General features: G+C 42.3%; 1 protein-coding gene across 2 annotated transcripts; it reads right to left on the reverse strand.

Moving 5' to 3' along the window:
- Positions 1-7,032: 7,032 nt before the first annotated feature.
- MED20 (mediator complex subunit 20) lies at positions 7,033-26,081 on the reverse strand. 2 transcript variants are annotated; one of them, XM_084853155.1, is made up of 4 exons: positions 25,346-26,081; positions 20,992-21,146; positions 10,674-10,927; positions 7,033-8,253 (listed from the first exon to the last, which is right to left on the reverse strand). In XM_084853155.1, the coding sequence occupies exons 2-4, from the start codon at positions 21,134-21,136 to the stop codon at positions 8,038-8,040; spliced, it is 615 nt and encodes a 204-aa protein (XP_084709281.1). In that variant the 5' UTR covers positions 21,137-21,146; positions 25,346-26,081; the 3' UTR covers positions 7,033-8,037. The 2 variants fall into 2 exon arrangements, with proteins under 2 accessions (XP_084709281.1, XP_084709280.1); XM_084853154.1 differs by lacking the exon at positions 25,346-26,081 and adding an exon at positions 24,982-25,169.
- Between the last annotated feature and the right edge of the window lie 46 nt (positions 26,082-26,127).

Genomic DNA, 26,127 nt, shown 5'->3' on the forward strand with positions numbered 1-26,127 from the left:
CGGGGGAAATGGTGGGCGGGGGTCTTGTGGAAAAGTCAGTTTGATACAGCTCCTCTATGGCAGACAGTGGCAATAAACAGCACCTTCATGGGGGCAAATAACAATGGGACGATTTTCAACAAGAAACCAGCATATGCTCCCATTCTGGATTGTGAGCATGTTCCAGATCTGCCCTGCCGCTGCCTTTCTTCAAAATAAAAGTTAAACAGCATGTTTATTGTAACATGTAGTTTGGCCTTAAATATGCGGCTCTCTGAAAAGAAGCCAATTTTTAAACAACAGTAGAAGGCAGCTGTTTTACATGTAGTGTTTTTTGTGACTTGATTTGCTTCTCCCCAAAAGCAGAAAGGACCTCAGGCAGAAAGACAGTGAGGTGATGCAAGTGAGGAATGCAGCTGTTTCAGATACTATCAAAGTGCAGCAGCTCCATATGGAGGTGAATGATTTGAAGAAACAGGCCAAGGAATGGAAGGAACAGGATTTCATTTGGAGGAGGCACTTAATAGCAGTAGGGCAGCTTTGTCTGCTATTTAAAACAAACAGCTTGAGACAGAGAGGTGACACATGGGATGTATAAATATACCCTAGTTTGCCCAAGGCATCAATTAGACATTCAGGCTAAGATAAAAAGCATAGGCCAAGCCTGCCAGTCCTTAAATGGAGAGACCTGCCCTATTCTATCCTTGGTGGGAGTTGCACTGGACAAAAGCCCCTGGTGATACATAAAGTGGTAGTAGCTCCAGCGAAGACAAAACCCACAAGTACAGTGTAGCCTTATGAAAGGATGTGAGTTGGCGATCCATGAAGAGAAGCCCCTTCAGGCTGACTAAGTCAGGGCACTGTTAGGGTGCTTCCAGATGGATGGGTCCTAGCGCTACCAATCAAAAGGCATCATGTAGCTATTCCACAGCTTTCCCTCCTTAAAGGTTTTTTTTCTGGATGCCCCATAAAATTCAGTGAATTGGTTTCTTTGCACAACCAAAGCCTTGTCTGGAAGAAACCAAAGGCTTTTATTGTGCAGTTGCCCTGCCTCATTCACTGAATTTTACAGGGATCCAGAGAACTTCTTCCATTTGTAACCCTGCCATGTTTTCCTACCGTCTCTTCCATCTTTTTCCTTACCAGAAAAAAAAAAAAAACTATTAAGAAAAGGGCTGGATGTGCCTGATCTCAAATGATCTCAGAAGCTAAGCAGGGTCAGCCCTGGTTAGTTATTTGGATAGGAGACTGCCTGGGAATCAGGCTTCCTGCACTGAGCGGGGGGTTGGACTCAATGGTCTTGTAGGCCTCTTCCAACCCTATGATTCTGTGATTCTAAGTGTAAGAAAAGACAGAACAGTTGCACAATATATTTTGACTGGTAGCATTAGGAGTCCTTCATCTGAAAGCATCCTTGTTGTTGTTCAGTCGTTGTGTCCGACTCTTCGTGACCCCATGGACCATAGCACGCCAGGCCTTCCTATCCTGCGCTCTCTCCCGGAGTGTGCTCAAGTTCATATTCATTGCATCGGTGATGCTATCTAGCCATGTCATCTTCTGTCGTCCCCTTCACCTTTTGCCTTCGATCTTTCCCAGCATCAGGGTCTTTTCCAGTGAGTTTTCCCTTTGCATTAGGTGGCCAAAATATTTGAGCTTCAACTTCAGTATCTGACCTTCCAATGAGCAGTCAGGGTTGATTTCCTTTAGGATTGACTGATTTGACCTCCTTGCAGTCCAGGGGACTCGTAAGAGTCTTCTCCAGCACCACAGTTCGAAAGCATCAATTCTTTGGCGCTCAGCCTTCCTTATAGTCCAGCTCTCACAGCCATACGTTGCTACTGGGAAAACCATAGCTTTGATTAGACGGACCTTTGTCGGCAAGGTGATGTCTCTGCTTCTTACTATGCTGTCTAGGTTTGCCATAGCTTTCCTCCCAAGGAGCAAGCGTCTTTTAATTTCATGGCTACAGTCACTGTCTGCGGTGATCTTGGAGCCCAAGAAAGTAAAATCTGTCACTGCTTCCATTTCTTCCCCTTCCATGTGCCAGGAAGTGATGAGGCCAGATGCCATGATCTTGGTTTTTTTAATGTTGAGTTTCAAACCAGCTTTTGCACTCTCCACTTTCACCTTCAACAAGAGGCTCTTTAGATCCTCTTCGCTTTCGAAAGCATCCTTAGCTACGTTATTTATTTTAAGACGTTTTTGTGAGAAGACTCAATGACCTGGTTTGCACATAATAGCTAACTATGGGTTGTTTAACTGATCGGTAGTTGTGGCTGCACGGCAGCAAGTGAGTACACTGCCTCCTGCACACTTGACAAATTCATGCTGGCTTCTACTAATCAAGATACCTACAAATGGACTCATTTATCATCTGTTCTAGTGCCTTCCCTGGTACTGCAGTCAGACTGACCAGTATGTGGTTACCAAGATCCTCCTTTACTCTGCCTTTTTTGAAGATTGGGACATTTGCCAGTCTCCAGTCCAGTGGCACCTCACTTGTTCTCCAAGATTTCTCAAAGATAATAGACTGAGGTTCTGAGATTACCTCAGCAATTTTCTTTAGTACCCTCAGATGCAATTAATTTATGCCTGAAGACAAATGCATTTAAGGTAGCTTGGCATTTTCTGACCAGCTCCTTATCAATCTTATAGTCTTAATCAATCAATCTTAATAAGAACTGGGCATGTTTAGCCTTGAGAAGAGAAGACTGAGGGGAGATATGATAGCACTCTTCAAGTACTTGAAAGGTTGTCACAGAGAAGAAGGCCAGGATCTCTTCTTGATCATCCCAGAGTGCAGGACACGGAATAATGGGCTCAAGTTACAGGAAGCCAGATTCCGGCTGAACATCAGGAAAAACCTCCTGACTGTAAGAGCAATACGACAATGGAACCAATTCCCTGGGGAGGTGGTGGGCTCTCCCACACTGGAGGCCTTCAAGACGAGGCTGGACAACCATCTGTCAGGGATGCTCTGACTTGGATTCCTGCATTGAGCAGGGGGTTGGACTCGATGGCCTTGTAGGCCCCTTCCAGCCCTACTATTCTATGATTCTATTCTATGAATCTTGAACTGCAGTCCTGTCCCCTCACCAGCCAAGCTACTTATGCAAGGTTGAAGACAGCTCCCCTTTGGGGAGAAAATGGAAACAAAATAAGAGTTCAGTAGTTCCACCTACACTGAGGGTGCAATCCTATACCCACTTGGGAGTAAGCCCCATTGAACTCAGTGGGGCTTGCTTTTGCATAATCATGTATAAGATTGCGCTGTTAGGCCCTCTTTCAGCTTGGGATGAGGAGTAACAGGTTAAGTCAAAAGCTTCACAGAGAACATGAGTTTTGAGGAGTTTGAAGACTGAGAAGAGAGATGTAGCACCATACAGAATATGTTCTGAATGAAAAAAGCCCATATTGTCCATACTATACTGCAGAGAGAAAGTTGTTTCTGGAAGTGCTATATGTAATAATACAGGAAGAGATAACTGAAGGGTATGACATGACTTGAAGTTAAGGTACAGGTGGGAATCTGTAGGTTTACAATCTAAGTCTGTGACAATTTGATCGTTTTCAATAGTTAAGAAAACATCCAGAAAGAACATTTTCGGGTTTCAGTCATGATGTTACTGGCAAATTTTATCATTGGGTGGATAGTGTTGATAAACTTAGTAAAAAATCTCCAGCCTATCCCTTCCATAGTCCCAGATGACAAAAATATAATCTATGTAAAGCCACCATATGCTAGGCTTGTAGGTAGAAGTTCTGCAGATAGTTTCTTTGAGTTGCCCCATAAATAGATTGGGCATATAAAATCTCCAAGCTATCCTTTCCATAGTCCCACATTATTGACTACAACATCAATGCAGCATCAGTAATATCCAGGGATACCCTTCTTTATGAAGCAACAGCTAATTCTTTAAAAGAAAATCCAATTCCATTTGTTGTGGGCTACCATCCTGCTGCTCCTAATTACAAGATAATTAAAGACAGTTACCCTATCATATATTATGGTGCTCATTTAACAGAAGCCATTACTTCTCTACCATGAATCACATTCAGAAAACCATCCAATCTGTGTAAATTGTTAGTCAAAGCAGCGCTTAAACAAGACATTTGCAACCTAGTATCATACCACTGTAAATCAACGTGTTGCATTATCTGCAGTTACCTCTAAGAAACTAGTTCTTTCAGGAGCACAGTTACTAACAAAACATATTACATTAGACAATCGTTAGCATGCACTTCTATTTATGTGGTTTATTCAAATGTTAAAAAATTGGACATCGTATGCAATATGTAGGGAAAACTTCAATGGACGTAAGAACAAGATTCCATAATCACAAATCAGAGATTCTTACCAAAGAACTGGAGCAGACTGTTGCAAGATATTTCAACTCTCCTGCACACAGTCTCTTGAATTTACAGTTTGTTCCAATAGAACAAACAAAAGACCCTGATATGCTTGACTAAAGAGAAAATTTCTGGATCTGTATACTCAGAATTCTTAGTCCAAATGGTCCTTATATGGAGGACAATTCCTAAGTATTACACCAATCATACCTCTGTTTTTTCTCCTAAGGAACTTTCATCTCCAGGCATTCCAAACTGCTACTCTTGATACCCAGTTAACAGCACAGCTACTGATGAGGGCGGAAGCCAAAATGTTTAGCTTAAAAACATTTATATATTTTTCATACTCTATTGTTGGTTTTTCTGTCTTTCTTATACATTTTACCTTAGACTGACTGCATCCACAGTGGATCCAGGGCCTCCTTGTTGCTTTGCTGTTGTGCCACTTTACACCACCACCACCACACACACACACCCTTCACATTGGACATAAGCATGTTTTTCATTATTGGGATCTGTTCCAGAAAGCACCCTTTCAGTCTACTGATTTTGAGAAGGAATAGCTTACAAAAGTGATACATAATTTCACTGAATCCTGTATAATCCATGCTGCCCTACTCTGATGTCAATGGGATTGTATGGATACAACTGAAGTAGGAATTTAGCCTTAGGGGATCTCAGTTTTGACTTGAGAAAACTAAAGAATGAGTGCACTAAGCTTCCAGCAAGCACCCATTGTACTCCTAAGATATGTAGCTTAGGTTTTGGCATCTGGGAATACAAGAGCTGCGTTATTTTGAAGACACTCCTGATATTTGGTGAGTTGAAGCCTTCCTCTGAACTCCATGGGTTGTATCCAATGTTAGTTCTACCTAGAGAAGGCCCACTGAAATGAATGGGTCAAGTCAGACTAACATTGGATACAACCCCATGGCTTTTCGTTCCAAAACAGTCTTGAGGGAAAGACAAAAACCAAGCTCTTTCTACAAGTAAGGCCCCAATCCTACATGCTCCTACTTATTCTTAACTCCCACTGAGGCCATATGTCTTAGTTCCATTTAAACACAGTTAGAACAGAGCTGTACGTTATCTCCTTTAAAAGGCACAACATCAATGAGCCACAGGCCTGACTCTTCAGCCCTTACTCGCTGCAATTAATCAGCAAGCATAGGAGTCAAAACTTATTAAAGTCAAACGTAGTTCATGGATCAGGTTCAATTTGGTTATTAGTATGTTAAAATTACTCATTTACTTACAGTACAAACAATTTTCTACACGTGTTATGAATCAGCTTGTCAGATCTTTCTGGGCTCATAGCCAATGGACAGGATTGAAAATACTGAGAAGCTTTTCTAAGTGCCTTAATGTTTAGATATGCAGGCTTAAGCAATGACTGCCTACCAATAAAAATCATATGTAATTAATAGCTTTGGCAATATATTTTTTAGAGCCAATGAATAATACTGATCATAATTTTTATTTCCTTATGTGTTTCCTATTGACTGGACATCAATGGATCAAATTAGTGATGGTAGGGGTTTAGACTCAAAACATTGCAATGTTTTAAGCACAAATCCAAAAATCATAGTAAATACTCTTGAATCAAACTTTCCTATTCACTCTTCTTTTGCAGAACAATAGACCTATTATACGTCACATTCAGAACTTTGCCCATATGCAGATTCTGATTACATACAGATTTCTTTTTAAATCATTTGCTTGTATGTTGGGGGAAAAGAAATCCACATAAAATTTAATGCTGTTGGGTCCAAAAAGAAGCACAATTTACATGTTGTAAATTGTTCAGAGTAGGAAGACAGAATGTTTCCTTCTGTCTCTCCCAAAAATATTCCCCCACAACTTGTAAATTAAACAGCTTCTGTGTTATGTGCAGCACAGTTACTGAATTTTCAGAGTTTACATTTTAAATTTACACCAGAAACCATATATGGCAAGGAATGAGCAGCAGTTCCTACCATAAACTATTCTTTTAGATTAAGTTGTTGGGAAGTGGGGAAAAGGTTTGATATTGCCACTGCTGGATTAAAGGGCAGGGGATCCCTATGGAAAACTACAGTTTGGAGATGTATTTCTTTCTGCCCCTTACATTACATTCTCTTCTCTGTCTAGATTCATGCAGACACACCCCTTTCCCATCAAAATGCCTTGGGGATCAACAGTGTGCTATGCAATATACAGAACACTTAGGTGCCTGGTTCTATCCTCCATCTTGCAACAGGTAAAGCAAAATGTTTTTCCCAAATAACTCTTACTTCCCCTACTACACATTTGTGTGCAAGCATGTCAGTGTTAAGGGACAAAGACACTCCCATGTTTCTTAGGATGCACCACTGGATGCCATGGATGGCTATTACCCCGCTATCCATGTCTCACCCCCAGCCTGAATCTCCCTGCACCACAGTCCTGTACTGTGCAGTGATTTTCACAAGCATCAATATAAAAACATCAACTGCTAACCCAACATGGGGGTGGGGGGCAAATTCCCAGTGCCAGGGGACTGGCATAAGGTTCCTTCTCACACTATTATTGGGAATCAGGGACTGAAACCCCACAGTCTGTTGTCACTGCACAGAACAGCACAAAATCAAATGGGAGATTTTACCATTAAGAGAGGTTACATGGCCAGCCCAAGAACAAAATCTTTATCCAGATTTGGTCTCTAAAATTAAGCAGAGGAGACCGTAGCTTAGCAGCTCTTTAATTTGGAAAGTTTTAAAGTGAGGATATTCATGTGGGAACTAACACAATGCTTTTGCAGCTGCAGGACTAAAAGAAAACAGGGCGCAACAAAGACATCTTATAGCACAGAAAAATACAATACAATAATAAGGAGAGTAAGATTCTTCAGCCAATATTTTTAAAAATGTTTTTGAGATTATATTCTATGTACTTTTAGGCATTTCGAAAAATGTTGATGTTGTAGTAATTTGATTGCAGTCTGTACAGGTTTGGCAATGTCAGGGTTTTGCTCTGTTCCACCAGATATACTTACAACATTAGAGTAGAAGGCAAAGGAATTAAACCCCTAGACTCCAGTGATATTATCCTAAAGCTCAAACATGTTAATCCTCTCAACAGCTTTATGAAGATGGTGGGAGGCCAAGAATTTAAAAACACTGATAGGGCAACAAAGAATTCTCTTGAGTTTGTTTCAACAAGATACATTAGATTTCAACCCAAAGTATAAAACTTGGATAAATGTGAGGGTAAATTCTACTAGTAGTTAACATCCACAGAGTTCACAACATATGAAAATAAAGCACTTTTAATAAAAGTCATACTAAAATACTTTCATACTATTAGACAGAAACTTCATGTTCACTCATAGCCAATCAAGGAAATTAAAGACACCTAAAGCCCATCCTCCCATTTGCACACAATTTGAACCTATGTGTTTCTGCAAGATAATCATTTTTCTTTCATTTCCACTCAGTTGCAGGACTCTTGCTTGAAGAATCTAAGACAAACAAATCACTGAGATAGCAGGCCAAGGTAAAGTATGCCATTATCATAGAGACATATGTCCCAGAAGGTCTGAGATGAGATAGAATTAATTCTACTCCAGAGGGAGGGAGACTGCATTGATTTAATGGGAAGCAATCTGGAATACTGGGATGGAGCTGCTATTCTGACAGATTATTCAGCAAAGTTGTTGCTCACTTGGAGAAAGACCTTACAAAGCCTTCTTCATCTGATCCCTGCAACGGGCACCTGCTGCTGCTTGCGAATCTTATTGAAGAGTTCCATGTACTGAACCATTGTGTCACCTGGGCTGTAGATACTGTCATGCTTATTGCCAAACACAGAAGGGATTCCAGGAGCATGACTTCCCATGAAGCTTTGCATGAACTCCATTAACAGGTTCCAGCAGTCATTGGCTACCACACATGGGCAATATTCCACCTGGCAACAGAAACAGAAGCTCTGAAGCATGGAGCAACCAACATAACTCCCTGAGAGGTGATTAATTTTCCCATCCCAACTTCTTTAAAAGCATAATGTTTCATTGCACTGAAGAGCTTGTCCAATCTTTGCATAGGGTGAAGGAGATACTTGCAATCTGAACAAACTAAAAAGATAGCTTTGGGGGAAAATGGGATGGTAAAAATCCTGAAGTGTTTGAGAACATTCAAGCAGCTGCTCTCAAGTTCTAGCTGTATTTAAGTTTTAGTGTACAACTTATCACTGTAATATCATAAGCAAGAGCCAATGGAGGGATTTTGGAGGGTAGGATTCCAAATATTTCAAGTGTGAATATTATAAAGTAATCCTCCCTTTCTGACTTATAGCAAATAAAGTTTTAATTTTTTATGCATAAGAATAAAATTATCCAAAGTAATAAAATTCTTACTGAAATAAAAAACCTAAATTATTATGTCTGGATGTTGATCAAGTTCAGGCTTTAGCAACCCTTGGGAGTGAAATGGTTCAAAAGTTGAGGAACTGCCAGTAAAGATCTGTGTGTATGTGTGTGTGTGTGTGTGTGTGTGTGTGTGTGTTCACTGTTCATACTTAGCAGATAGAGAGACAATTCTCAGCTAATTAGAAATAGTTACAGAGCACAGGAAAGGAAGTGGTTTCTACTGTATACAGTATCCATGTTTGTGACAAAATGATATAGCAAGTGAGTATTAGATGGCAATATGGATGTTTTTCAGCTGTAGAGCTTTGGTTCAAATGCCACTTCAGATCATCATAACCCACAAAAGCACACTTGCACACATCATCATTTGTTTTAACTGACACTCATTGCATAGCAAAGGCTTAAGGCAAATCCGGAAAGAACAGTTGTAGTAGGCTTTTGTCTGTGTATTTATGCTCAGAATCTGCTAAACATTCTCCATGCAGTTTACCATAGGCATTGGACAAGCCCTGTTTAAAAATCAAAACCATACCTGGAAATTGGCACAGACAACTCACAAATAAGGGCTTGAGAATTACATTCCCTCAACTGCACTTTGATTCAGAGCCAAAAGCAGCGCATCTTGCTCACTAGGACGCTTTATCTGCAAACAGGACTAGGCCTTTGGGAGCACTTAAAAATATTGAAATAAATGGACCTAACTGCCAAACCAAATATCAATTAGGATGTTGTAACAAATGAGGTTTTTTGCAACAAAAATATTCATAAGGCCCAACATTTGTATTCACTATACAAAAGCAACCAATTCTAAGGATGCAAATCCAGGTATGTTATATGCAAGAAACACTGGAATGCACATTTGTTGTGTTCAATAACCAAACACTGAAAGAAGATTTGAATGTGTTGCGTGTGCGCGGGGGGGGGGGGGGGTGTTGATTTTCCTGTTACTGGGACCAGCTCCAGAGTTGAGGGAGTTCTTGGCAAAGTATCAAGAGCCTCTACAACAGTGGACTCCTGGAGGCTTGTTTTATTAGGGCAGATCTGTAGAAGCAGACTTTTTTTTGTGATGGCAGCCATCCCTCCCGTAACACACACAATACCCTGGAACCACTCAACCTGTTGGAAACAAAGAGGGCAGCCACAAAGCCCCCTGACACAGGTAAGAAAATTTTCTGTTCTGTTTTTTTAAAAGGGCTTAGGGCAGGCATCAACAGTGGATCCTGCTGGGACACCGGAGACACAGCAAACACAACCTACCAATTTTCCGTTTTGAGATCCTTCAAGGCATAAAACAAATCCAACATCTCAGTGACCTCAAGCTGTTGCCTGTCTCTGTTCCACCAAGAATGCTGGCTGAATTGCCAATCCATTCAGTTTTCACTTCCCTCATATATCTCCTTCAACTCCCTCCTAAAGGCTCACATTATACAATCCCTACAAAACATGTTGAAGTATAGTTATGGAGCTAATGGGCTGCAACTACTGCTTAATATGTTGATTGTAATGGGATCACTTATTTTTAAGCCTGTCTATCCAGCAAATTCACGTACCTGTCGGATCTTTGGCTGTAATTCTTCTCAAAGAGGGAGAAAGTCAGTCTTTGCAGCGTGTGTAGACAGGCAATGAGTACAACATAGCAATTTCCTTTTTGAGATTGAGTTCCTTGACCAAATTAAGCGAGGGGAGGTCTGGACAGGGATATGGAAAAGACATGCATAGGTCTCCCAATCCCTAGACAGCCCTTATGCAATGCCTGTGTGGGCAACCCATCTGCATGCTCTGAGGAAAGAAACCAGGTTCTGCAGTCCCTCTATGGACAGGTGCTGTGCCTGCAGTAGGACTGGCTCAAACCCTATATTTAGGTACTTATTTTCTGATTGTGGAACTGTGGCCATATCGTACATTATTGCATGCTTAACCAATGACATCTGTCTTTTCCATGCTTTAGGGGAATTCTTACCTCCACAGATATTCCACGGGCGCTGGGCCCCATGGTAACAGTGCCAACCTTCACTAAAAAATCACAGTTCTGGTACCGGGTGCCCCGACTCTCTATCTTGTTCCCTTTGGCATTTTGAAAGAAGCCTTTCAGTTTCACCATAAGGACGTCGAAGTTGGCATCTGCTATGAGGCAGGGGCCATTTTCAAAGAGAGCAAAGCAGCTGAGGGGATATTCAGAATTGTGCATCACGTACATCAGCTTGGCAGCCTGCCCTGAAACAAGAGCAGCATTATTTTCGCTTCAAGAAGGATATTCCTTCCCTCTTAAACGCTTTAAAATGAAACATCTGTTACATCTTTCTTTGTCCTTTTTTCCCTTCAAACCATTGATTCTGTTACAGAATCTCCAAGTTATTCATTAATTATAGACGTTGTGCTGGTTGCTCAATGGCTTTTTATGTAAGTAAAACGCAATTGACGTTGTTTTACTAAAAGAACCAATTATTCTGAGATAAATTAACATTTGTCCATTCTGGAGTATATCCTTCAAACAGTAACGCATCAACTTAACCAACTCACAAAAGTATACTTAGCAACATTGTTTTGCAAGTTGGAGTGAAGGGGACTTCAAATATAATCTAAAAATAAAAAGGACTTTACTATACTTTAAATATGCCATTAAAAGGAAATTTACATGGGCTCTCCTGGTACAATAATAGTAGTAAGAGTCTTTAGAAGCCTATGTAGGTATGGATTGAAATGTATCTGCACAGAGAGGAAAGAGGTGTTAAGGAAAGATGAGAGAAAGGGAGCTCCTCGCAGTCCTTCAAAGCACACTCATTTCATTACTGCCTAGAAAACATATGTTATTAGGCAATATATAAGTATTTTAAAATAAATAAATTCGCAGTATTTTGCCCTTCCCTGCAATGCTTCTGTCCCCCAAAAGACAAGCAATGGGTTTTTTCCCCCTAACTTTTAGTATCAGTCCCATAAATGCATTCAATGAAATACTAAATAGGCAAAGGAACAAAAATGGTTGTTTTAATAATTATCGTTTTCAAGAACATGTACTTTAAGGAATATGACTACTTGATGATACTCATGCAAAAGGGTGAAGGCATATGGGTGTGGCAAATAAGAAGCAAGAGGATGGTTTGTTCAAATATTGGATTGTTAGTATCCATTGTAAGACTTGGTTCATGTTAGTCTTTAGGATTTAGCTGCATCCTCAAGGTCTCCATAGGTTTAATCTCGATAAAAAGGTAAAAGGTGTCCCAAACCAGTCGTGTCCGACTCTAGGGTGTGGTGCTCATCTCCATTTCTAAGCCGAAGAGCCAGCGCTGTCCGAAGACACTTCCGTGGTCATGTGGCCGGCGTGACTGAATACCGAGGTGCACGGAACGCTGTTACCTTTCCCGCCAAAGCGGTACCTATTTATCTACTTGCAATTTCTTGCTTTTGAACTGCTAGGTTGACGGAAGCTGGGACTGAAGATGGGAGCTCACTCCGTCACGCAGCACTCAGGTCTCGAACTGCTGTCCTGCCAACCTTCCGGTCTGCAATTCAGCGTCTTAACCACTAAGCCACTGCGGCCCCAACTTAATCTCCATAGGTTTAATAAATTAGGTTTAATAAATTAGGTTTAATAAATTGAAGCATTGGAAACATCTTGGCTCTAGTGCACATGTATGTAAATGTCTCCACAGTAAAGAACATTGTAAAGCACAGCTGGCCATTTTACATACTTGTTTTGAATTGGCCATTTTCGAACGACTGCAGAAGTCAAAGAATCCATCATGGCTTCTCCCCCCGCCCCTGCATGTGCAGTGTTTGCACCCGTTGTTTACATAATTACCCACACTGCAGCGCAGGTTGTCTGAACCCAGCATGTGATGGGGTGAATCCGTACCCACCCTACAACCCACGACATGCAGTAGGGGTTGTGGGGTGGATAGGAAGCCACCCCCGCCATGCCGCATGCCGGGTTCAGACGACATGCTGACTTGCACTGCAGCCTGGTTAATTATGTAAACAATTAGCATGCACACCGCATGCACAGGGACAGGGGCAGAACCTGCAATGTATTTATTTTAATTTATTTTATTGCATTTCTATACCACCCCATAGCCAAAGCTCTCTGGGCAGTTTACAGAAGTTAAAACATTAAATACAAACGAAGTTTAAAAGCCATTTACAAAAAAGCACATAAAAGCACACAGACAATATACACAAACAACATATAACTAAAAACAACATTGAACTATTAGTCATAACTAAGGACACATGCAGGACCGATTAAAACTCATAATGTGCTGCCAAATGCCTAGGAAAAGAGCTAAGACTTAACCCAGCACCAAAAAGATAATAACGTTGGTGCCAGGCGGACATCATCGGGGAGTTTGTTCCACAGATGGGGGGCCACCACTGAAAAGACCCTCTCCCTCGTTGCTGCCTTCCAAACTTCCCTTGGAGGAGGCACTTGGAGGAGGACCTTAGATGCTGAATGTAGCATATGGGTAGGTTTGTTTCGGGAAAGACGTGCCGTCAAGTATTGCAGTTCCAAGCCGTGTAGGACTTTATAGGTTCTTTTACCCCTGCGATCATGCAAACTCAAGTCAGTAAGACAATTATGCCTATTTTTATTTTATTCTATGTATATTTCACCTTTTCTCCAGCAGGTAAAGATGGTGAACATGATCCCATCATTTTTATCCTCACAACAACCCTGTGAGGTAGATTATGCTAAGAGGTAGTGACTAGTCCAAGGAGTTTCATGGGTGAGCAGGCCCCCATCCTAGTCTGACACCAAACACTGCACCACACTGGCAACATAATAAACCTTCTGTGTAAACAAATGCTATGTAGCAGACAGAGTAGAGCCTTCAGTAATGTGTGTGCTGATGGTGGAGGGAGCTCAGGCAATGATCTTTGATCTTAAGATTGGAGTGTTACAGACATGTCCCGCTTTTCATCTGTGAAATGATCAAAGGTACAGTTTAACAATCTAGACTAACACAGGAGCAATCACTAATGTCGCTACCTTTGAATCGTGAGTCTAAAAGTTTTGCAGAATATAACTGGCTACAACAGTACGAGCTTTTGGTTGGAATATGGTCCTGAGTACCCTGTGTAACTTCAGGCAACAATTTACTGTTAAGGAGTACTATGCACCTCGACCTTTCTCACACTTCATTGTGAAGACCACAGACTGGTGTGTATTGATTTTTCTTTTAGCACCCTGGTTTCATACATATTTTCTAGATACACCTACATTTTTTTCCATGCCATAACCTTCATCTTTAGAATATTCCACTATATTGTGCAGCAGCCATGAGTGATGGAAGAAAAAACCTTTCCGGTGGAGCACACAAAAGAATGGAGGAAGCCAAGAAGGCTGTTCTGTATAAGTAAATGGGCTATTCTGAAATTTGTATTAGCAAATACACCAAGAGAAAGGCCTGAGGAGTCCTGTGAGTTATATGAGGTAACTGTTCTTCCGTTTAGTCAGACTGCAAATGAGCTGACGGTTACTGCATCCACATTTCAATTGGATGTAGCCACACATCTACCTGAAGAAGAGAGCAAAACCAATGAGAGTATGCTGGAATGACAAAGCTGTCTCTGCATTTAACTCTTCACTTCTAGGACAGGACATTTCTTTGGCATTACTACTCAAGATCTAGCACTGTGAAGGACTTCAGATCAACTGAATGTACCAAACTATTATGACTTCCTTAAAATTGTGGAGTTGATGGGAGAATTTGATTCCATACTTAAGGAGCATCAAAGAAAAGTAACCATCCAAGAAATCCACCATCACTGCCTGGGAAAAGCAATTTAAAATGAGGTCATCAACTAACTGGCAATGGAAGTGAAATAAAAGATTTTGGCTCATCTGAAGTCTACAACAAAATTTTACTGTCATTCTGCATTGTACAGCTAATTTTAGTGGTACTGAGCAAATGACTTAAACAATGTGTTTTGTAACAGCAACAGAAACAAGGACAAATGCACCTGAAACGGTGAAGGTCAGAGAACATTTCTAGGAATTTATTGCCATAAATGAGAGCTTGGGTGACAAACGTGCTTTTTGAAAAGCTTGAAGGAATGGACAGACATATCGTAATGGAGCCTACATGAAAGGGAAGAACAGTGGAGTACAGACATGGGAGCAGGAATTAAATCTCTGAGCTTCCCCCCCATCCCATGCAGTTCTCATTCATTGGATTTAGTAATCCAGGATGCTGCTTTCAGTTGTAAGCCGTGGATTTTTTTTTTCTTTTAGTCAAAGGAGCTATGCCTTTTCTCCACATCCATGCATCAATGGCAAGTTCTAAAGCAACATCTGGGACCATCCAAGGTTAACTTACCTATAAACTATCCAGACAACTCTGGTTATTGGGCGGTCTATAAACATAATAAATAACTTTAAAATCCCATCTTGCACTGAAAACACCAAGTGGCACATGATGGGAAAGAAAGGTTAACTTCGGACTATTACATTAAATGTGCAGACTTCTAGTTTTGTCAGTTATGGATAGCAGATTTCAAAAAAACAGGTATAAGAATGCTGTGGATGGAAAGAATCCTTAGGAAAGGGGCATTTTCCCTGCCAGCAGATATTCTGGCTTAGATGAGCACAAACCTTCCTATGGCCTTAGCTTAGAGGAGAATACATAAACTGTATCCTAGGGTTCTGATTCTTGTTTAAAAGAAATGTCTCTTGCACATCAGATGCTCTTTTCCTATGACTTCTAACAGCTGGCTTCACTCCATCTTCCCTTCTTGCTTCACAGAACGGCAGGTGAATGCTGTCCTGCTGCAAGGGCTTCCTTGGCAGTCACCTACAAAAGGAGATAAACATCCTGGCCCAGAGCAGGAATCAACAGGCCCTCTGCAAGATCTTCAGGTGTCTTGTATAGGAGTGGGTGAGCTTTTCCCATCATTCCAAGGAAGTTGCAGCTCTAGTGTACACAAGCGCTCTGCAGGAGGTCAGATCAACTGATCCTGGCAGTGCCATAATGAGATCTTTCCCCTGCCTGGCATAATGCTGTGCAGTGCCTGGGTACCACCCTTGCTAGCTGGTGGGTGGCACTTCAGAGTCCATCCAAAGCGAGTGTTTGACATGTATTGATACTATTGTGCTAGTTATTATGAAGTAAAATTGGGGCCCCCAACAAAATGTTGAAACTTGCAGTGTCAGGCTGCATTTGCACAATGCGTGTGTGTATGTGTCTGTTCTCAACTATTTTAGGACTGGAAGTATAACAAGCAGGACCTGCAACAACGAGCTACAGTGTGGAGTGCTCCTGTTCAGGGTTCCAGCCTGCCAATCAGCCTTGCTCTTTTCCCAGATACTCTATTCCATTTCTGCTCCCCTAAGTGTCTTGCCACCCCCTCCCTGGCCGCATTCCTTTTCACTGCCGAGGATCAACTGAAACGTGAGAGTTTGAATTGAATCATAGAGGTGGAAGGGGTGTTGGAAGTCATCTGGTCTAGCTCCTTGCTCAATGTGGGATCTACAATACCCAATGCAACTATAGACAGATGGCTGTCCAGCCTCTGTTTAAATGCCAGTGAAGGAAAGCCCTCTACCTCCTGAGGGAGCCCGTTTGACTGTCAACCGCTCTTACAGTTGGGAAGTTTCTCCTCATGTTTAGTCAAAATCTGCTTTCCTGAAATTTCCACCCACTATTTCTAGTACTGCTCTCTTGAGCAACAGAAAACAAGCCTGCTCCATCTTCTGTATGATAGGCTTTCAGATATTTGAAAACTGCTATCATGTCTCCTCTAATCTTCTCCCATCCGGCTAAATATACCCAGTTCTTTCAACTGTTCCTCACAGGACTTGGTTTCCAGAAACCCCAACATCCTGCTTACCCTTCTCTGGACATCATAGTTCTTTTTTAAACCATAGCACCCAAAACTGGACACAGTACTCCAGATGCTGCCTGACCAGCACACAACAAAGTGGAACTATTACTTCATGATCTGGGCACAGTGCTTCTGTCAACGCAACCTAAAATTACATTAGCTTTTTGGCAGCCACACCTTACTGCTGGCTCATGTTCACCTTCTGAACATCTAAGACAGCTAGATCTTTCACATGTACTGCTGCCAAGCCAGGTCTCCCACACTCCTCAGCCACTCAATATTGTGATCTCAAAAGCACGGAACGGCCTGCGTTGTGCTTGCTCTCCTCTTAAGTGCTTTAATCCTCACCATTGCAATAGATGGGCTTATTAAGTGTATGGGGACCGCTGAGTCCACAACATCTTGCAGCCACCCACTCCCAGCAAGATGTGGGCAGTTCTTGCTGCCACCAACAAAACCCTACTACCACCAGCCCTGCAGATAGCAAGACCACCATCACCTGTCAGGCCTGGGGCCTAGCTTCATAAGAGGGTCAAACAGTCCACAGGCAAAAGATGGTATCACAAGCAGGCAGGAGGTTGGGCACTAGATTGGGCAAAGTCCAACAGCAGAAACATGGTAAAAGATGGGCAGGAGGTCAGACAACCAAGGCCCAAGGACAAGAACATTGTGAAAGACTGGCCAGCAGTCAGCTGTGAGGTTAGAGGGTCTGCCCTGTTACTCCATCTGATGTTACTCAGCCTAGAGAACACAGCCAAGCCCCTAATGGTTCCACCAGTCACATGATCCTGGCTGGACTAAAAGCTGCAGTCCCAGCCCTGGCCGCCATACAGGTGGTGCTGCAGTATAGCAGAGTTTGGGCTGGGAATTCCTCAGCCAAAGGGCTCTCCTGGTGGCACAGGGAGTAAGACACTCCAGCTCTGGTGTTTGCATCCCTGGTTTGCTTTCCCCGGTGCACCTTACGGTACACCTCCAACAAACCTTGGAGCCTTGTAGGGGTTCTCAACCTATTGCTGCCAAATGCACACACTGAACATCTTCGGCATATAAAAACAACAATCATACATAAAAACTTAAAGTTCTTCTGATTTAAATCATAAGGATCATGTTGGAACCTATGACCTTTTTAAAATGTTTTCTGACTCAATTTTAGCCGGCGTTATCCAAATCAGATTGTCCTCTACCTGCAAACAACTTCGGTACTCCCCAGCAAGTAAAAGGGCCCTAGTCATCCTTCAAGATGGCCCCTCCCACCTGGCTTAAACACAGGGTCAGCAGTTAATCACATTCTCTAGTGTGTGTGTGTCGAGGGGGACGTCCCCCTCTCTTCCACAGACCATCCTCCACAAGCAAGGAACCAAGGAACTTACAAAAGAGACCAATAAACAGGAGAATAGCACCAGATAGCTCACTGGGCTGAAGCAAGAAACCAGGAACCATCATATTTTGCATGCCCAGGAAGAGCCCCTACCTATCTCCCCCTCATGTACTAAGGGATGAACCATTCCCACCTGGCCAGAGAGTGCTTAGTGAAATGCCCTCCTGCCTACTTCAAGAACCAAAACTAAAATGAAGAAAATTCCCTCTCTGGTAAGCAGGAACTTGTTTGTCATCCTTTGGGTTATGCAAAAGCAGTGCCTGGTCAGGATGGAAACTTGGCTAGATGGCTAGGAACAATCTCTCTGGGAAAAGGCTCTAGACAGCCCCAAGCCCAGCAAGGTTCTGAGCCAAGCCACCACCCCAAACTTTCTGTCCAGCTAAGCGGAGTCTTCGGTTGGCTCAGCTGGGAAGAAGGAAGGGAAAGTGTTCCATGCCTGACTTTAGCATGGAACATTGCTCCCATGCAGAATTGTTCCCAAGTCCATTAGCTAAACCTGTATGCACGTTTTGGTTCTCAGAGGTTCAGAACACGATAGAGGAAACATCCTCCTCACCAGGTTCCAAGATGATGGAGGCCTTGTTTGCATCCTTCCAGGGCTCCTGTTTGGGAAAGGAGGGATAAAAAGCTCCTCTTTCAAGGTGGTTCAAAGTGTGCATCATGCTGTCAACCACCAAGGGGGTGAGGTGCAACTCCTTAGGAGAGATGTCTATTACAGGTGCTTTCTGGGTTTGTTCTCTGCTTGATGTATGGTGGCTACACAGCCGTCAGTGCACACATTCACAAAATATTGCGCAATGGACACACCTTTTTCTCCCCTGGGAATGCTGTCTTTACTAAGTAGAATCATAGAGTTAGAAGGAACCTCAAAGATCATCTAGTCCAACCCCTTGCCAATGCAGGAAATCTACAGCTGCAACATCCCCGATAGGTGGCCACCCACACTCTGCTCGAAAACCTCCACCTTCCAGTCTATTCCAATGTTGAACAGCTCGTACCAACAGGAATTTCTTCCTAGTATTTAGCTGAAGTCCCCTTTCTTCTAATTTGAACCCACTGGTTCAGGTGCTATCATCTGTTAGTTGATGGAGCTGCCCCCTGTGCTATAATGGTTTAGGGATGCTAAATGAGGTGTACCTTTATTACTGATCTAGGTAGGACTTTAGAATAAAGATGCCTCTTAAATATCTCTGCAGAGAGTTTCTATCTAGATTAACGTAGTAGTTATACATGAAGCCTGGTCCTATATACGTTTATTCAGAAGTTAATTCTCACTGGGTTTAACGGAGCTTACTCTCAAATATGCGTAGGGTTTATCTCTCATGGTGTTTTGCTGTTTTTAACAAGTTTTAATGAAACACAGTTTTAACAAGTTTAATGAAAGTCAAGGATAGGGAAACAATTCAAACAGTGTTCCGGAACTGCAGAAAAATATATTAACATATCTCCATGTAAGTGACCATGAAACCAGCCAGATTCCCAGACCGGAGGCAAAAGGATGGGTACCCAAGCTCATTGCTGACCTCTAGAGGGAAGAATAATTCACTCCTGAGAAAGCTGCAAACAACATGCATAAGCATTCCAGATTACAAGCTCCCTGAGCCATATCCCAGGAGGAAGGGGAACACACTAAACATTTCCAAGTTGCTTCAGGAAACCTAGCAAAACAATTACTCTCCTGTACAATTTTGTACTGTAAAACTGTAAAACACTACAGTTTTAGCTACCTGAACGACTGAACAACAACAACAAAACCTCAACACTGTTAACAGAAAGTAGTATGAAGAGTCATTCATATGAAAATGAATGTGAATACACACACACACACACACACACGTTTTGTGATGTTAGGTAGCACTGAACTGAATTCATGGGGAAAGATACAGAAATCACTGAAATGATCTCTTGCTTCCACTCATTATTAGAATCTGAATCAATGGCTAAGAGTTTAACAGAGCTGTCCACATCTCTGACAGCCTGAGTAGCCTTGCTGACAGTCCCTGTTGAAGGGAGCGTTTCACTTTCTAGGAATTTTCCATGTATTTATACCTCATTAAAGAGCAACAAGCAGGTTGCTGCAGGCACGCAAAAGCTCCAATCCTATGCACATTTACTTGAGAGTAAGTTCCACTGAACTCACTGAGACTTACCTCTGAGTAAAGATGCATATAAGATCAGGTTGCCTGTCAGGCTTCTAAATAGGTCTCCTAGAGTAGTAAAAATCACTTTCAGTCAACCAAGCAAGGAAGGTTTGTAGAAGCTGGTTGTTGTTGATTCTTTTAGACTGCAAATGATTGACATGGATACAGGTGGGACTAGTAACTTTTGTAGACGTACTTGCAGGGATGCTCTGGGGATGCTGCTTTACTACCATTCATTCTTCTTAGCTCACATGAGATACAACAATTGTGCAATTTCAAAAACAACACCACCACCTAGAACGGATGGGGAATGTGTGGACTGCAAGTCCCATCATCCCTCACCACTGGCCATGCTGGCTAAGGATGATAAGAGTTGCAGTTCAGCAACATCTGGAGAACCACATGTTCCCCACCACTGAACTAAATCATACAAACTGGAAGTAATGAGGAAAATATCCAAGTCAATTCATGGTACAGATGCATTGTTACCATAATTAAATATGCACATTAAGGACTCTGAAAGTAATTTCTATCTCATTTTTTCTCAACCTCATTATTTCATAATCAATACATAAAGGCAAAATTAAACCAAAGTCATACAATGGGGGATATATTTATATCCAAATGTTAGTATTTGCATGGTGGTTTGTTTGTAGTAAAGGTGGGCAAGGAGGACATGGCCATTCTTATGAATATAGGTTTGTGTTTCCTGACACTTGTTCCACACTACCCCTTATCCAACAGAACAAATTCCAAGAATTACATACTAAACAAAATTAAAGCATCTTCATCACCAAGAATGGATTTGATGAAAATCCACTTTTCAGAAAAAGTAGCATACAGAGTTGTTTCCTTGAAAGGATCTTGAGAGGTTCTCTAACAAATTACTATTGCCTGAAGGAGGAGAAGCCACCATTTATTATAGAAAATCAAATGCTTACCTTGGTTGCCCATTGTGGAGGCTGCAGTGTGGTACGTTTCACAGTCAACACAAAAAGTACCCTGTTTCTCTGCTCCAAGTAGTTCCAGTTTTCTTGTTAATATTTCTACAGTTTGCTGGACACTCTTCCCCTCCGCTATCGGCATCTGAGATACACTAACATAGAAAAAAGGACTTTAACAACAACAAAAACCCCAAAGCCACATACTTGGTCAGAATCACAGCCACTGTCCACTTTATATGCTACCCAAGAAAACACATATTTGTATTATTATTATTGTTGTTGTTGACAATATTAACATAGCACTATCCATGTACATGTCATTTTACATAGTAACACAAGCAAAAAAGGCAGGTCCCTGCCCCAAGGATCTTACAATCTAAATTTCAATGGTGTGGAAGCTAACAAAGGGAAGAGAAACAAAGAAACAGAGAGATGAACGTGAGTAAATGCAACAACCTTCTTTTGATTTTGTATAATGCGCATCCCATATCTGATACAGGAAAATGATTTTTTCAGCGTTCAAACTCCCTTCCCTCTGCATGGTTAACTTTTCCTCCGCCTTCAAATTGATAAGTGAGGAAAAAGGAGAGCCAAGGCTTATTTATTAAATTTGTATGCCACCTTTCTACCAAATGGTGCTCCAGGTGGCTTGCACAAAGAAAGTGTTCTCTTTCTGTTCAGGCTGTCAGTACTCCTGTTTCCCCATGAAACGTCAATGAGATCTAAATGGTGTCCCCATCTCCCTGGAGTCCATCTTGCTGAACACTCTACACAAAAATTCTTCCATTTCACAGAAGTTCTTGGAAAAGTGATGCTCAGTGATGAACAAAACTGCACAAACCCTGCAATCACAAACATTGTCATCCAAAAACATGACATTCTGTGGTCATTTACAGGCAAGTCACCAGTAAATGGCAATCAACCCACTGAATAGGATCTTCCCCAAGTGTAATATCGATCTGCGGGTTTCACTTTGGGCCAAAGTTACATACAAAACAAACAGTTTAACTTCAGGGTACTGCTTGACACAAATCTGTATTTTTACTGCTGCCATTTTAGATTTGGATTGTGCAGGAGAAAAAAGGTTAAGCAAAGGGCTAACAGGTTGTAACTGGAATAATTAAAGAGCTAGTTCAGAAGCAACAGCAAACTGTGATTTGATGCTACATGAATAAGCAGTAAAGGAGCCTCAGGCTGACACGCAGAAATTAATTCCCTCATTTCCTGATTTGAGGCAAACCATACTTTTGATGTTTCATCCAAACTGGCAAACTATGGTTTTTACTTATCCTGCAAACCTGAATTGGTGACTAGGTTTAGATCCTAGTTTCCAATCTCAGCTACAGAACAACTGCAAATCCACAGTTTGTCAGTTCAGATGCAATAGTAAACTATTGGTACCTTAAAAGTACAAAACGAGGGAGGGAACTGCTGCCCAAAGTTCTTTGAATGCTCATTCGTATATAAACCATCAAAAAGTCTTGACTGGGCTGAATCAAGAATCAAACACAAGAAATAAAGGTCCAGGATCCAATTTTGCTCAGTGACCTCATTTTATAAGTGAAATTTAAACAAGGATAATAATTTAGGCTGTGATCCTAAACACATGCAAGCAAGACTCGTTTAAATCAGCAGGACAGACACGCATACAAGTGTGCTCATATAGGTAGCCTTTCAATCAAAGATGCCACAAAGCCCTCCTATTTCCTTGTACAGCAGTACAAGATTAGTACAACAAAACAATATCACAATATATGTATTCAGATGTCCTGAGTTACTTTAAAAAATTCAAATAATGAATACATGGGAACTTATGTATACATGGTAAACCAACACGTATATAAGGTAAAACAACACAGATGAACTAATGAATCTTATTAATTCAAGCAACAAAAGTTCTCATACTATATTATGATCTGAAAAAGGAAAATAAAACCTCATGCTTCATAGCTAAAACCATTCTGTAACTATAAAAACAGGTTTATGAATAGCTATCTGCATAGCCACTTCTAGAAGACAATTATTATGACCAGGAAGACAGACTAGAAAGTAGAAGAGAGTTTCCCCCACCCCGCCCCAGGCTGTCCCCTACTACAAAAACTGATGTAGATGCATCTCAGCAAGTGTGCTAGTAAAAAAAAAAAAAATTGGCCCTCTAACTTTTATGGACATATTTGCAAGGCTATATAAAGCATTTGAATGAGACCAACACAGAGGCAGACCATACAAAATCCCTTTGCCTCCTTTTTTCCGCTTTCATATCTTAGATGTGCCAGCACTGCATATTGCTAGCAAGAAGACAGAAAAATAAATACCTGTTCTTGACAGAATTTATGCAACCTATCAACTGCTATCAAGGTTGGTATATACTGACAGAATGTAATCGTGTACTGGTAAAGAAACACACATTTCTACTAATGCAAGCTATTTTGTATAGTTATTATTTATGCCATTAAAAAGTGTCATAGGCCAATACAGGTTGTTAGAAGAGATATAAGACATACAGTGTTCCTTCTCCTATATGAGTCTACACTCTATATGAGTGTAGATCATCATCCAAGGTACCGCTCTAGTGCGCCCACCTACAAAGGAGGGACAGGCTCTTTTCATTTGCACTGCCTAGGCTAAGGAACAGACATTTGTTTGGCACCCATTCTTTGTTAATGTTGGTTAAAGCGGTTTTATTTGAAAGAGCTTTTAATGACAGGTAGTTTGAGTAATATGGAAAAGAGCTTTTCCCTGCTGCACAGTAACAAAGGCTCCCTTTCTCACTGCACAGCAGGGAAAAGCTCTCATCTCCTATCTGTACCCCGCCCTGAGATCTTAATGATATAGGGCAGGAGACAAATGTTTTAAATAAATATCAACTGCTGATCAGAGATTAAAAAAACTTTGCCCAGCCAGGAGCAGGACAGAACCTGGGGCAGAAGCTGGCAGGCCGGATGGGGAACCTGCCAGGGCCATATACAGCCCACAGGCTGGAAGCTCCCCATTCCTGATATCCCCGGTATCAACTATTGTGGAAAGGCTAAGTATTTCACATAAACAAATAAATAAGATTTTTCCATTCCCAGTGTGGTGCGATGGTTAGCATATCAGACTAAGGCCAGGGAGGGCCAGGTTTCAAACCCCACTCTGCCATGAAGCTCATTGGATGACTTTGGGCCAGTCACCGTCTCTGATGGGGCCACTGTGAGGAGAACCACGTATGGCACCTTGGAAGAAGGGTGAGGTGCAAATGTAATAAATAAATAAAATTCTATGTGTACAAAAATGTTAAGCCATCTGTAATATTGACGAACTCTCCGCCTTTGCTAGGCCACAACGCTGTTTTCTCCTCGCATTTCAGCCCTGCTTGAGAATACGCCACTGACAAATCCCAGTAGTTCAAATGCCATCGGTGAGCTCTGGCCACAGCAGCCAGCAACTAGAGCAGCCAAATCCAGACACCTGGTAAGTGACAGTGCGGCCTGTGGCAGCAATGAACCCAAGAGATCAGTTTGCAAAACCCTGCCCTCTCTGTGTCCTTCTTCATCTCCACCTGATCTCCTCCTCCGCTTTCCCCATAATCAGCCTGCTGCACCCACTGTAGCAAAATATACCATCCACCCTCCCCTTGCGGAACGGGCAGCTGACCCAGAAGACAGACGCACAGCCAAGTCAGCTAGTTACAGCTATTCATACTCTTCCCACGGTGAAAGGCGTTTCAAGGGCTGGTGCAGCTACTTGGGCAATGCTGCCTGCTGCTGTCGCTCGCCCCGTCCAGGCCTCGTATTGCCTCCCCTGGCCTGGACCTCTACTGCAGACACGTCATTTGCTCGTCCACGCGTTCGTTCAAAATCTTATCCCCCGCGTGTCGAAGAAGCCCGAACAAGGTCGCAGAGGTACGATTCCCATCAGGCATCAACCTTCTGCAACAGAGGTTGTAGCAGAAATCCCCAAGCCAAAACGTATCACTCTGAGCCTCACAACATCGAAACGGCGTACCAGGTGACTCCCATGTTTCTGGTGGCCTCCACGTGGGGCTGGGTTGGTCCCTGCAGGAAGATCGGCCACGACTCGAACTTTCCCCCCGTTTAAGGCATGCAGCGAGTGGGTCCCTGCGGGGGTCCGTATAGGAGTCTCCTCCTGGCTGGGCGAGGAAAACAGCCTCTCCGCCCGCGCCCTGTGCTCTCGCCGAAGAAAACAAAGAGGAAGTGATGTAACCGAGAGAGATGCGATTTGGGAAGATCCCGTCCGGGACCAGCCTCCTGCTGTTCCAAGCAGGTAACGCAGAGCGAGCTCTAGCTTAGGAAGGAGCGATGGGCCATCTAGCTAAGGAGAGTGTTGCCCGCTCCTCATGTATACTTACTCAGAAGTAGTCTCACTCGGTTCAAGTCAGGCGTACTCCCTGGTAAGAATGCGAGGATTGCAGCTTCAAGAGTTAACAGCTGGGTGCAGTTGTCTGCGGCTGCCTCGTTCCCGGTGGCCACATCACCTGGCAGAGCCCACTTTGAAGGACTGTAACCCATTTACATCGTAAGACTCTGACTACGAATGATGCAGACTTTCTCCCTGCAATATCCAGTCAGCTTCCCCGCCACCGCCCCCACCAAAGTACTTTTTGTAAAATCTTGCCTGATGAGGAGTTCCGGATATCTCGAAAGCTTGCGCATTGGGGGGAGGGGTGATCTTTGAGTTTTCCTAATAAAGATATTAAACTATGTGGATTTTTTTTTTATTTTTTCTTAGAGCCAACACCACAGCCTTTATCAGACTGAAAAACTGTTCGCCTGAAACTACTGATGCAGGTAGACTGAGAAAAATCCTCAATGCAGCAGCACCATTAGGAAACACACCAGGAAGTCCAAGTTGGAGTATTTCTTGAAGCAATTCCTTTGGCTCACAACCCAGTTTAAAGTTGTAAACGTCTTGATGAACGTCTTCTTTCAGTCTTGTCAGTTTATCTCTGTATCTGTATGCATAACCTCATTTGGATATAACGTCAAGTCTAGACTCGAGGCCCGCACCGCACCGGCCCTGCTGAAGTCAGACCACAGCTGCAGTGAAATACTGGATTCCTCCATTGATTGCTATAGGCCGCGATCACTTCCGTCCCAAGGGGATTTAAAAAAAAAAAAAAAAGACGGCCGG

The sequence above is a fragment of the Heloderma suspectum genome, chromosome 4, assembly GCF_057233095.1.
Source record: "Heloderma suspectum isolate Gila_16-S chromosome 4, 16-S_ref, whole genome shotgun sequence".
NCBI lineage: Eukaryota > Metazoa > Chordata > Lepidosauria > Squamata > Helodermatidae > Heloderma > Heloderma suspectum.

Bases quoted from the DNA above. Each gene is read 5' to 3' on its own strand.
- MED20 (XM_084853154.1), bottom strand. The intron at 10,928-20,991 runs GTAAGCATTTGA...CTCTTGTTTCAG, and splicing joins CTCCACAATGGGCAACCAAG to GGCAGGCTGCCAAGCTGATG. The intron at 8,254-10,673 runs GTAAGAATTCCC...TTCTGTTGCCAG, and splicing joins CCCGTGGAATATCTGTGGAG to GTGGAATATTGCCCATGTGT.